The sequence below is a fragment of the Neolamprologus multifasciatus genome, chromosome 20 (assembly GCF_963576455.1).
Source record: "Neolamprologus multifasciatus chromosome 20, fNeoMul1.2, whole genome shotgun sequence".
In the NCBI taxonomy this organism is placed as follows: domain Eukaryota; kingdom Metazoa; phylum Chordata; class Actinopteri; order Cichliformes; family Cichlidae; genus Neolamprologus; species Neolamprologus multifasciatus.
In genome coordinates, this window is record NC_140458.1 from 12,244,166 (window position 1) to 12,257,482 (window position 13,317).

A 13,317-nucleotide genomic window follows, 5' to 3' on the forward strand; every position below is an offset into this window, starting at 1 on the left:
ATGGGCAGACTGCTTTGAGCTAAGAGGAAGGCAGCTTCTTCAATCTATTCAAAGAAGAAGTAAGGCAATTTTAAAGGCAAAAGGGGGTTTCAACCTGGTACTTGTAAGGTTTACTTAATAAAGTCTCCATCATGTGTAGATTGCAACATGGTTAGGTCACAACCAAACTTCAGGAGCCCTTTTTTTGTTAAGGTAGACACATTTTAGAGTTTTGAGTTGAAAATATGAATTCTTTGGCGGTTAAGGTGTGAGGTTTTCTTTTCTTTTGTAGCACAGCAGGTGGCGGTAGTGGACCGCAAAGCAACGGCAAAGACTGATTTTGACCGTTGGGGCTTCCGTAGATGTGTTGGTCGTAGTCGGTAAACGTGTGATGGGTAGTTGCTATCGTTTTGAAAACGCCAAATAATTATACATGTATAAGGGAAATCCATGAATGGACATTTAGATTTTATAAACCCTTACCTATTTCCCCGATAGTTTCCTGTTTATCACGCTGGTGGAGATGCGTATTAACGTAAACGGTCGACGTGACATTGACAGGTCGCTTTTAGCTACTTTAAAACTGTAACCGGTGTCTGTTTGTTGAACGCTATAATGTTGGCAGCGTTATCTAGAGTTAAAATCCCTCGCCGGCCATCCTCGGAATTACTTTTAAGATGTATTTTCGAACAAAAGGTCGAAAGAGGTGAGCTGAGCCCCCTCACACTCAGTTCTGTGACCTGCAGTAGGAAAGTCGGCGGTGTCAGAGATGTCAGCACCTCGAGTACACTGTGCACCAAAGTCCGCGGAAACTCCAAGAAAAGGGAGATGTCTGAAAAGAAACTGGTATGTTAAGTTAAAGCGTATTTTACACGTCTTATTTCTCAGGATATTTGCATATTTACAAAGCATACACACACCTGTTGTGGAGTCTATCAGAGTCGTAAGCATGGTTCACTCTACTGTGAAATTGCTTCTTTCTGCGCCCCACAGACCCGTCACTTTGTGGACCACCGCCGTGTGAAGCTGGTGGCTGGGTCAGGGGGTAAAGGGGCCAGCAGCTTTCACAGTGAGCCTAGGAAAGAGTGGGGGGGACCGGATGGAGGGAATGGAGGTGATGGAGGAAGCATCATTATAAAGGGTAAGTTTGATTGGTTACAGGAATGTTTCTGATTTCCCATGTAGAAGTCAATATACTCTCAAGAGCAAACATAATTTTTCAGTCTTCCGTTGTTCAGTTTCTGTGAGCCTGTGTGAATTGAAGCCTCAGCTCTTTGCTCTTAGCTGGCAGGAGTGGCGCCCGATGTAGTTTTTATGCTGCTGTAGCCCAACTGCTTCAAGGTTCAGCAGGTTGTCTTCCTATCAGCTCACCTCTGACCTCCGAAATCAACAAGGCATCTTCACCTGCTAAGAACTGCTGCTCACTGGATATTTTCTCTTTTCAAGACTTATGTATAAATCTTTGAGACCATTGTGCTGGAAAATTCCAGTAAACGAGTTTCTAAAATACTCAAACCAGCCCTTCTGGCACCAACAATCTAGTCACATTCAAAGCAACTTAAGTCATGTTTCTTCGCCATATGGTACTCTGTTTAAACTTGAGCAATTGGTCTTGACCGTGTCAAGATGTTTTATACATTGAGATGTTGCCATCTGATTAAATATGTTTTAATGAGCACCTGGTGTACCTAATGAAGTGGCTGGTGAGTGTATATAGACAGGAACTAAAGCCAGGATCAAATGGACAATAAATTCTTCAATAAGAATGAGTTTCTTCATGCTTTTATACGTATTCCTTTTTTGTCTGCTTTCAGCTGACCGCTTTGTCAAATCATTAGCACAAGTAGTTCCAGTTTACAAGGGGGAGGATGGGGAATCGGGGGGCAGCAAGAACTGTTATGGTCGGAATGGCAGCCCAACCTACATTCGTGTGAGTCCCTGCATTTCATCATAAACGGCACCCACTTTGATCATGAGTCTGGCCTGACCTTACTTAACCTCTCCTGTGATGTTTTTTTTGTGTGTGTGTTTGCTTTTTTAAATCTGTAAAGGTACCATTAGGAACTGTAGTCAAGGAGCAGGGCAAAACCATACTGGACATGACTGAGCATGGTCAGGAGTATCTTGCTGCATTTGGAGGGGCTGGAGGGAAAGGGAACCGATTCTTTCTGTCAAATGAAAACCGTTCTCCAATGACAGCTACTCCTGGAATAACAGGCCAGGAGCGGCTCCTTCAACTGGAGCTACGTACCATGGCACATGCTGGACTTGTGAGCAGACCCTGTTTCTGAAGAGAAAACTGGCGTCAGACTTTTCATCAGTGCAGATGTATTGAAGTGTTTTTATTCTCTTTCATCCCATCAGGTTGGCTTTCCAAACGCTGGGAAATCATCTCTGTTGAGAGCCATCACCAATGCTAGACCTGCTGTGGCTGCTTACCCATTTACAACTCTCAATCCTCATGTGGGCATAGTCAAGTACAGGGATCATGAGCAAGTTGCAGGTAGGTGGTTTTAAGCAAAGATTCTAATTGTCTATTGTAGGAGAAAAAAAAAGGTTATTATTATAGTATATTACAGTATTATAAAGGTGAATGATGTTGTGATTTTTATCTTAACTTTATGCAGTTGCTGACATCCCAGGGATTATTCGAGGAGCCCATCTAAATCGAGGCTTAGGAATCTCCTTCTTGCGCCACATAGAGCGCTGTCGTTTCCTCCTTTTTGTTCTGGACTTGTCGGCTCCAGAGCCCTGGACCCAGCTCCAACATTTGCGTTATGAACTGGACCAGTATGAGCCTGGACTGTCCCAGCGGCCTCAGGCTATCATAGCCAACAAAATGGACCTATCTGAGGCCCAGGAAAAGCTGGAAACTCTTAAAAGCCACGTTTCCCAGAGGGTCATCCCTGTTTCAGCTCTCACAGGACAAAACACAGAGGAACTCATTCTCCACCTGAGAGAGTTGTATGATGGCTACCTCCAAGGGGGAGGTAATGGGTGAAGGGAAATTCAGTGGTAGGAAAAACTGGCTACTTGCTTAATAGAAAATGTGTATGATGAATATTTATATTGGACAATTTAGTCAGTATTTTAATTTCTCAATAAAAAAATAAAAAAATAAATAAAACATAAGAGTTTGGTGTTTAATTAATGATGTTATTTACGCATACAATATTTAAATGTATTATTTTATAAAAGATGAACAGCAAAAAAGATTTTCAATGCTGCCTTTAAGTTTTACTTGATTAATTTTTTTAAAGATATGATTTGTCAGGAACAAAGTTATTGAGAGTTGAAAGTAGATGGAATTCCTTGCTGAACGAGCAGAGGGCATGTTTGTCATGTTTTATTGAACCTCAGTGGTAGTTATGTAAGCTCCATATAGTCAAAGTAAAGACATCTGAGGGTTTGTGGAGAACTTAGTACAGTTACTGTGGTGAGCAGGAAACTTCAATTGATTTTTACAAGCTCATAAAAAGATTGGTGGTTGTGTATGTGTGTGTAAATCTTTAGAAAGCAGTGTCACTACAAGCTAATATTTTGGGCTAAATCTGAGTATGACTTGCAGCTTTCTCTCCTGGAGCTGATGTGGTTTCAGAATCTTGTGTGTTAAATTTTCTGTCAGTGAACGTTATACGAGTTTTGAATCGAACAGAGTAAAATAGCCCATTATTGTCATTGTACGTTGTGGGTACACTGCAGCAACTGCGCAGGAATAAAATATAAATAGTAAGACAGCAGGAATAAATAACAAACAGGAGAAATATATAAAAAATGCTCGGTCAGAGTATAGACTATGTCTGAAAAGCCCAGGGGAAGAAGGAGTTTGAGAGATAGATATGTGTAAAATGCTAATTATAAAATCAGTACAGCCAGTTGGATAAACGTTGTTGTCTATCTGAGTTTATAATTTATAATGTTTATAATTTGATTATCAAGTCTGGTCCTCCTTTCATGTGGAAGCAATGGGCCACATTCCTAGTGGACTATCTTGGTTTACATGATTAGTAGGAGTAAATTATAAGCTATAATATGGTATAGCTCTTTGTGCACTTTGCGCAAAACATAAACCATGTTAATAAGCTATATTCTTTTTGTAAGTCTAAATGCGGTTTTTAAATAATTAAAAAAGCTTTTAATTACAAAGCTGCGCAATCACGTTCCTCCACCAGGGGGCAGAAGAATAAAAAAACAGCCCTGATGCGCTGTAACTTTTAAAGTTAAATTTTAACAAAGGATTTGATAATGTTAGCAGGCACAATTAATAATTGCCATATCATTGTAACCTGTTTCTGGTCAAGAGATAAATAGACCTTCCAACTCAGGTTTGTTCACCATCATCTGGAAAAAAACAGATTTTTTTTTCTCTTTAGCTAACAGCGGTTTTCTTCACGAGCTAGCATAATAAGTGTGTCCTGTTTGGTGTTGTAAGTCAAGGATCAAGTAGACCGGAATTTCGCTATATATTATCCTTTTTCTTAACCAACAAGAGGTTAAGAAGTCTGTAAAACCTCATAGCTGATTTTATTTCCTTTTTACTTTATCTCTGGATAAGTTAATTTAAAACAAAAATGTAACCCAAGCAATTCGATTTAAAACTACAGTTTGATAAATGTATATGTATTGCTTATGCTTCTTATGTCTATTACTTCTTATGCCAATAAGATGTATACAGCACTGAAAGCAGTGTCTGATGTTTTCAGAGTGATGTGTTAAATGACCCAGTATATCATCAAATTCCTCTGGGGAAGGATTAGCTGCCAGCCCGGGAAAACAAGGTCAGGAAGAGCACACTCAGCAAATTCTCCACTTTTAATTAAGTGTAGGCATGAACCTTTACAAGAGGTACTTACATCACTTTCTAGAATACATTTGTTCTTTTGCTGGTTTCCTCAAATAGGTTATTTGAAAGAGTTGCAAAACACTATGCTTGATAGTTGGTATGAAGCATTTATGCTGATGCTCTCTGTAGTTTCCTCTTAAGACCAGACTTGGTCTGGTTTGTTCAAAGGACATTTTCCAGAAGGGTTTGTTCAGATACAGCTTTGTAAACCTAATCAACACTGTCATGTTTCTAGAGAGAAAATGCTTTCTCATTTCAAACAATTCATAGGTTTTCTGTCCTTTTCTAATTGTGCTCTCATTAACTTTAACATTTAACAAGCTAATTGAGGCCTACATAGTTAACAAATGTGGCATTGTGTTAACACACGCTCCCATTCTTCAGACTTGAAAACTGCTAAAACCTCTGCCTGCACTTGCTGATGATAACAAAAACTTTTTTTAAGTTGTATCTTCAGGCATTTTGTTACTAACAGCCTGTCACAAAAACATAATTTGTTCTGATTCCAGGAGTTTATTTATAGGATTGTCGGTAGATTGACGGCATAAAATAACATTTTTGTACTAACAAGACAGGAAAGGATGTACAGTAAACTTGAAATTTAACCATAGGAAAAATTAAAACTATGCCTTAAAAACTGTTGAGAACTCAAAATTAAGGTAAAAAGAAAGTAAAAAGCATTTCCCTGTTATGACTGTTGATAACCATATTCACTATCTAACCACTATCACTGTCTAATGATATCCGTAGTGAAAGTTGCATGTGAACCATTCTCATCTCTAAAGTCAAGTTTTCTTTTCCCATAACCCAGACCCCATCATACCATACTACCATCTCACACAATTGAGCTATACTCTGGCTTTGCATTTTGTTAAGCTAATATTTCGATCAAGAGCAGCCATTTAAAATGCCTTACTTTTCATAATATTTTAATATACACTTATGAGACATATTTGAAGTTAGTGGGCTTGTTGATCAAGGCCAGAGTACGGATACCCCAGGCCATTTCAGGGTCAAAGGAAATATGAGATACTGAGCTGGCACTGAGCTCAAAGTTGTGATCTGCGGAGAGCATCCTGCTGGAGAGTATTCAAATTCTGAAAAATATAGACAAAGGGGTGAAAAAGAAGAGATAATACATTAATAACAGAATCTAGCTGTTTAGATCTATGTTTGCTGGATCTAATACTCATTTTGCTATTGCCTTATTTAGTAGAATTTTTAGAGAATATAGACAGAATCCCATTCACGTCTTGAAAGTTAGAAATAGAAAGTTGTATAAATTAGCTTGTTTCAGATGACTTAACAATAGCAACAAAAGTCTCTGTAAAAACCTTTCACATGAAAAGGTCTCATATTGCTTTACCCCAGGCTTAGGTTGTCCCTGCAGATGTCTCATTCCCATGTTTGAGGACGCTTTCAGTGGCTGGAAAAATCAAGCATTTAAATGTTAATAGTTTTGACCTAGCGAAATATCACAAGTTTGCAAAAGTCTTAACACCTGCTTTTAAAAATCTGACAGATTTACTCAGTTATAATAAGAATAATTATTATAATAATCTGTACCATGCATAACATTTTCATGACTAAATGATTGTGCCATTGAGCCTTCCTTTTGGGACTTTGAAATCAGTGCGCAGATTTCGGATCCTCCAGGTACGGCTTTATTCATCACCTGAAAAGAAACCAAACAAAGAAATGTCAAACGTAATGTAATATCCAACGGTGCAATAGACTCACAATACTTGAAATGTGCAATTCCCTTGTATTCTTATTCCTATTTATTCTATTTATCCCTTTTGTATACTCTGTATTTATATATGTCTCTGTATTTATATAAGTGTATATATGGTATATTTCTGCTCACATTCTGTAACTTCTGTCGGTGCAGTGCTATTGGAAACCAAATTTCCCGAAGGAACCCACCCGAGGGATTATTAAAGTTTCATCTTTCATCAAAGTAAATTGCGGTCACTCATTTTTTTGAGAGAACTTGTGAGGTAATAGTAAAAAATAAGTTCAATGGCACAGACGATTAAGACACATTATATTTGGATTTATGTTACAATGATGACACCTCGTATAGCAACTGCCTGCTCCTTTTGGGCTTCTCACAAGATTTGTTGAACATACAACCTAAAATATCACAAGAACAGTTTTATAATCTGTCCAGTAGTGATAGTTGATAATAAAAGTGTCCAATGCCAATTTTTATTTGGACTTTGTGACTTTTGCAGGAATTAATTTTCGCACACGTTATACTCCTCTAAGTGGCCATGCGTCACAGTTGAATGATTTGTAACAGGCTGCAATTCAGAGCCACTCATTAAAAAAATTTTTTTTACAAATATATATATTTTGCAACACTGGATTACTGGATTCGTTGCGACAGTTTTAATGTGAGATATTTCTTGCATCTGGTTCTCATTTTGGTTCCCGACACCTGCCTCAGAAAGGGTAATAGTGTTTTAAGTTTTTCCACCAAAACCAGTCACAATTAAGTTTAAATACATTCAATAAATAAAACTTGTGCTGTTGGATAATTATATTTAAGTCTTATATCTTGGTCTAAGTTATTTTAATCACTTTTAAAAGAATTTAATAGGCTCATATACATTAAAAAAGTCACTTGATAAGAGAATCAACAAATATTCACAAAAAAGTGTCTGTGCTTGTGTGCAAATACGTGTTCTTGTATTAGCGTACAGTAAAAAGAAAGTATATGTAATTTTATGATAAAGTATTTACTGGGCAGCCTGATCCTGGATTGTCAGTGTTAAACGTCATCAGTTGTTCTTCAAGGTAATTATCTTGGATTTTTACAGTCTCTTTCTTGCAGAATATCAGAAAAGCCACAGAAAATAAACCTAAAGCATAAAAACCACACAAAGAAATGCATATGTCCTTAAAGTATTAAAGTAATAATTAGTTATTATTCTCTTGCATCAGGGAAGACATCTTTAAGGCCAGTTTACTTTAAAAAAAACAAAACAAACTTTAACTTTAATTGTGTATCACATTATGATTTTGATTTATTCACGTTTTTCCTTCAAAAAGAAAGTCTTTGACTAAAATAAGATATTTTGTTAGTTTCAATGACAAAGTAGTTTTTCTTCTTTTTTTTCTTTTTTTTTTCTTTTTTAAAAAAAAGCACTCATCAAACTCTTTTTATGTTCTTTTCCAGAGAAATTTATTTATTTATTTATTTTTTGCCATAACATTATCAGGGTTAAAGTTGCTGCTTATCATTAAAAGAAAAAACTCACAGGAGAATTGTATTTTTGTCTTTATGTATTGATCATCTTTAGCTATAACAACAACAATTACAAGTTATCTTATTCATAATACTTGATTAATTTTGATCATGTGTCCTACCTGTAAACAGCAGCATGGCCAACAAAATAATTCCTTCTCCTCCTAGTGCAGATTTCATTACATGACATTTTGGGATTTCTGAGTCTAAGCAGCTGCAAACAGTAACTGACAGGTTGTGGAAAGCTGATTTTCCCTGTTGGTCAGAAACTTCTAGCGACAGCTCATGGTGATCGGAATGAACTGTAGGCTCTTTAACCAAGTTGACGGAATAACCTGTGTGTCCAAAATGAATGGATTTTCAATTGCATTGCTAACAGTCAGTGGATTTTTTTTTTTTACTTAAAGGAGGCTCAGAAATGTATTCAATATATTATTTTTGTGAGTAATATAAGGTTGAGTATCTGCAGACTCTAAAGCTTACCAGTGACAGGGTCAATCTTCCACTTGCCCTCAACATCTCCATGGAGCTTGAAGGTGAAAGGGCCACTGTAGGGCTCAACATCTGAGTCTAAGGCTGTGATGTTGGCAAAGGATTGTCCATCAGATTGGCACATTTCAATTGTGCTTGCAAATAGGTATGGAGTATGATCATTGTCATCCTTAATGCGGATGCTGAGAGTTGCAGTGCTTGTCATTTGTGGTTTCCCTGGTGATGAAAAAGTATTGCAACTTGTTTAGAAATGTAATGAGGAAATGTAAATGAATCATGGGCCAAATATGTGAATACTTATCGATTCATACCATCGTCAACAGGGTCAGGGTCCACTTTAATCCAACCAGCTGGATCGTGTCCTATCATGTATCTGAAATGGTTTGTTAGACATTTTCAAAGTGTCTACTGATGTAGTAATGCTGTATGTTTTTGTCTTGTAGAAGTGACATGTAGTTGTATAGTTGTCAAGACTTACTTAAATGTGTTTTTGTTGGCAACATCAGGGTCTTTAGCTGTGAGTGTTGCCAGGTATTGGCCTTCCTTAATATTCTCACGGACCACAGTTTCTATGGTAGTCTTGTCAAAGACTGGAGGCTCATTGACATCCTCAACAGCCACGATCACTTGACGGCTGGATGCAACTGTTCCAGCCACGAAGCTCTTTGCAGACCCAGTAGCAGCGGAACCAGATGTGGTAACTACTTTCCAAAGATCAGTGGTGTTGCGTTTTTCCACTTTGCATGAATAATAGGGGATCTCATTCTCTACAGTGATACTTATATTCTTCAGAGCACCATCTTCGTAGTTTAAAGCCTGTAAAAGTAATTAAGATACAAATCTTGTTTGGACTATTCAAAATAAGTGTCTGTTCATCAAGTATTTACATTTTTTAACTGCTATTTCTGCAAAATGTAGATATGGTTAAAGCTTTAGATGCTCTGTCTGAGGGTCTGATATCAACTCTGGGAATCAGGGAGTCAACTCTGCAATTTGAGTGATTGTAAAATTTAATTTTAAATATGTGTGTGTTACATAATCAGAAAAATACCTTTTCCACATGGAGTAGTCCATCGTTTGTCTCAGGATCTGTAGTTATTCTAAAGTTGTTGTTTGTGTCTCCTTGGATTGTATATTTGGCTCTCCAGGCTGGACTTCCTCTGGTGTCTCCATCATGAACTTGTATACGTGACACAAGAACATTTGTCTGTCCTTCTTTCACTTTTTCTGGGCCCTCAGGTCACAAAAGAGGAAGTTGTAGAATAGGAAATGATCTTGATTGAATAAATTTGTCACGTTTAATGATTAAGATTAGGTACAAGATTAGGTATTAGATTAAGATTATGATTTCAGATTAGGCACAGGTGTGTCGGCTGCAGATTGGAGGCGCTTCTGGGTCAGGGGTCACCGCGCTCTCACTCTCCCGGAAGCACGGACATCCAAACATAGCTGGGCTTGGAGGGCAGGGGTAAGAAGGCGGGAGAGAAACACACACGCACCACACAAAATACACCACAAGCAGGGCGTCCAGGAAGGACCGTCCGACTGTGACACAATTATTGTGACTGAAATAAGTAACTGCTAACTGTTTGCTGTGTGATGACAGGAAGGAGATTATTTCCATCTTCCATATTGATTATGATGGTGCAGGAGCTGGATTGCGGTTTTTCTCCATTGTCTTTGGCCTCCACTATAATGGTGTATTTCTCAGCTGTCTGATGGAGAAAAATAAAATATCGCTCATCTTGAATGTAAATGGATGTCAAACATATTGAATTTAGTTGTACTATTGAAATTTGAGGAGATTCATGTTGAAAGATTAAAATGGAAAGTTTTAATTTTTCAAGCAGTAATTTCTCTCACCTCATGGTCCAGACATCCTTTAAAAGAAATGACTCTAATGCCTGTCTCATCGATCTCTTTGAAGTAGAACTCAAGATCCTTAGGTTTAGGTTCCACTGAAACTATGTTAAGGTCAACTGTGTTGTATACCTCACTTATGTCTTGATCTGTTGCTTGAATTCTACCCACTTCAGTGCCTGTTAGTATCAAAAGGAAATAATGATTATTTTATTTAGATTCACTGTCACAAAAATGATCATTTCATTGCAGTAGCATTAGTAATTTAAATAATATTTCTTTCCAAATGAGAAAATTACCCTGTGATGTTGACTCTTTTATGGTGAAAGTGTACTTTTCAAACAGAAATTTTGGAGGGTTGTCGTTTGAGTCCAAAATATGTATATAAATCCCGAGCTGTGTCTGTATTTCATGTTTTTCTCTGTCAAGTGCTTTAAATTCAAGCTGCAATGGAAAGATGAAATAATCAAACCTCACTCCATGCATAGCTTTTACTTTCCATAAGTTTTTTAAAAAAATTTCTTCTTACCTTAAGAGTTCGATGTTGTTCGTAGTCCACAGAACGGAGGACCTTGATTTCTCCTGTATATGAATTGATTTCTAACATTTGCGTTGGTTCCTCATATTGTCCTTGTATCATAAAAAGAACGAGGTCCTTCTCAACCTCAATCTGTATCAAACATAAGACACACGAGCAGTGAATTTTGGAATTATCCTTCCTTATTTCATGATATGTGTTACATTTAAAGGCATACACTCACTTTGCCCAGTGAATATGGGAAAGGTCCCTGATAACCTTCATCAATAGTAAAGGAATCAATGATCCAGTTTCTTTTTTGACGCAACAAAAGTTGTGAAGATGATCTGTGGACTCCCCAACACTGCAAAAGATTACACTGGAAACATTTCTTGCAGTAAATGTGCAGCACAGCATATTTATGAGTATTATATGAAAATTCTTAGCAGATTTTTAATCTTTAAACACTGGCTATAACTCAGTATAATGTTGACAGACATAATAATTGACCAAGATAGTTGTGTGATTCTTAATGATTTAATTCATACGTGCTCCTTCTAGTTCTTGAATGTGAAAATAAATAGTATAAATGTTAAATTAATAAAATGTGTTTCTCGTGTTCTTAGTGCTATTTACAGTAAAATTTGTGTTGAAATCTGAGACAGTAAAAGAAAATTTGGAACTAAACAATAAGTACTGTTTTAAATATTTAACTCTTACCAGAACCAAAAGCAGAATCGGGTGTTTCAACTCCATATTATATCCAAGAGATGGCTCGCTTTGACATTTGTGCAGTCTACTCACTAAATGCATGAGTGGAAATTCAGCTACGTGCCAGTATGAGCTTTAGAAGACAGATGGGAGGGTTTATATTGATAAATGGGCCTTTAAGTTCATCCGTCCAATAATCTGAATCTGTATCATAAATGTGTGCTATACTTTGCTATACTGTACTGAATGTATGTAGTTGTGTTTTAAACAACAACCCCGGCGTCCCCCCAACACCGAAAAACCCAAAACAAAACAAAAAAACCAACAGATAATCATACATATATACTGGATATAAAATGTATAGCATACAGTTTCTTCTCAGGCAGTTCGTTTATAGGAAACTGATAGGAGATCAGCATGCTAGATAAGCTGCAGCTGGCTCCCTGCTCTGACTTCAGCATTTACCATCTGTGTGTTGTGGGGAAACAGAGCTAGCTTCACACAGGTTTCCTGTTAATAACCACCCTGGTAAGCATGTGTAATCTAGAGGAGTTAGAGTGCAGTATGAAAAGTGTTGATGATAGAACTTGAAGTCAACTCCTGCTATGTCTGGTTTAATAAAACATGCAAGAAGAAGAGGTGGAGGGACCACCAGCATTTTCAGATGAGTGGTTCTGAGAAGTCGCTGACTTAACTGAATGCACAAAGTTTAACCTGATTTTGCTGAAATAATATGCTTATTCCTTCATTTTTCAACAGTGTTCTGCAGATGGAGGCTGTCCGATTGGGGTCTGGAATGTGGGGCCTCCCTGTGGGGCCAGTGGGATTCTGACCCTTTTGGGACCTGTACAACTGCAGTGAAAACTCTGGCTGCATTGACTGTCCCAAGTCTGATCTTAGATGCATATCTAAAGATGCATGTGTAATTTACTTTTTGTGAATAAAATGTTGACAGAGGTTGCCAAAAGCAGTACGTTTTTATTAAGTGTGCAGTGTGAACCCTTACAGGAGGTTCTCGCCTCACTTTCCACCATAAATTTGTTCTTGTGTTCCTTGTCTTGTCCTCAGATATTTTTCTTGAAAGCTGATTCCATTCCTTACAATAATTAATTAATAAATTATGTTGATTTTACTAAAGAGTAAACTTAGGAATGAATATGTATTCCTAAATGACCCCCCCCCCCCCCCCCAAGGTTTATGATTATGGAAGTTGAGACATGCCATAATCAGTGGCGTAACCAAGCTGATGAGTAAATCAGATGCTATCATGTGAAATACGAACTACAAGCCATGATTCAATAGTTTGTAGAACCACCGCTAAAATGGTTGTGGAGGAATTTTGTTCCATGTTGTTGGTTCTGTTTTATAAGGTTTGCAGGTTTTTATTTATGCAGAGTTTTTGTAAAGTCCTACCACAATGTGATTCGTTAGTTTTTTGGTTTTTTTAGCTATTCTGTTGTAGATTTTCTGGTGTACTTGGAACCATTGTCCTGTTGCATGACCCTGTTTTGGCCAAGCTTTAGTTGATGGACTTATTATGATTTATTATCAGTATTTTTCTGAACAAGTGGAGCAATAGAAGTTGACTGCTTTGAGACTGGACTTCCTTTTTACTTACAGTTGTTTTTATCTCTTTTATGCTCAGATTTCCATCTCTTGCAA

General features: G+C 37.4%; 2 protein-coding genes across 2 annotated transcripts; one reads left to right on the top strand and one right to left on the bottom strand.

Annotated features, from left to right (window-relative positions):
* Window positions 1-336: 336 nt before the first annotated feature.
* Window positions 337-3,125, top strand: mtg2 (mitochondrial ribosome-associated GTPase 2). The gene is made up of 6 exons (XM_085147313.1): window positions 337-825; window positions 973-1,120; window positions 1,794-1,909; window positions 2,031-2,249; window positions 2,344-2,482; window positions 2,607-3,125. Exons 1-6 carry the CDS (start codon window positions 595-597, stop codon window positions 2,978-2,980), a joined length of 1,227 nt encoding a protein of 408 aa, XP_085003439.1. The 5' UTR covers window positions 337-594; the 3' UTR covers window positions 2,981-3,125.
* A 4,900-nt stretch (window positions 3,126-8,025) lies between these two features.
* On the bottom strand, window positions 8,026-12,839 carry LOC146494519 (cadherin-like protein 26). Its single transcript, XM_085147321.1, has 11 exons — window positions 11,665-12,839; window positions 11,189-11,323; window positions 10,957-11,097; window positions 10,727-10,871; window positions 10,431-10,606; window positions 10,154-10,282; window positions 9,619-9,801; window positions 9,046-9,383; window positions 8,879-8,940; window positions 8,559-8,783; window positions 8,026-8,410 (listed from the first exon to the last, which is right to left on the bottom strand). The coding sequence occupies exons 1-11, from the start codon at window positions 11,755-11,757 to the stop codon at window positions 8,175-8,177; spliced, it is 1,863 nt and encodes a 620-aa protein (XP_085003447.1). The 5' UTR covers window positions 11,758-12,839; the 3' UTR covers window positions 8,026-8,174.
* Window positions 12,840-13,317: the final 478 nt, after the last annotated feature.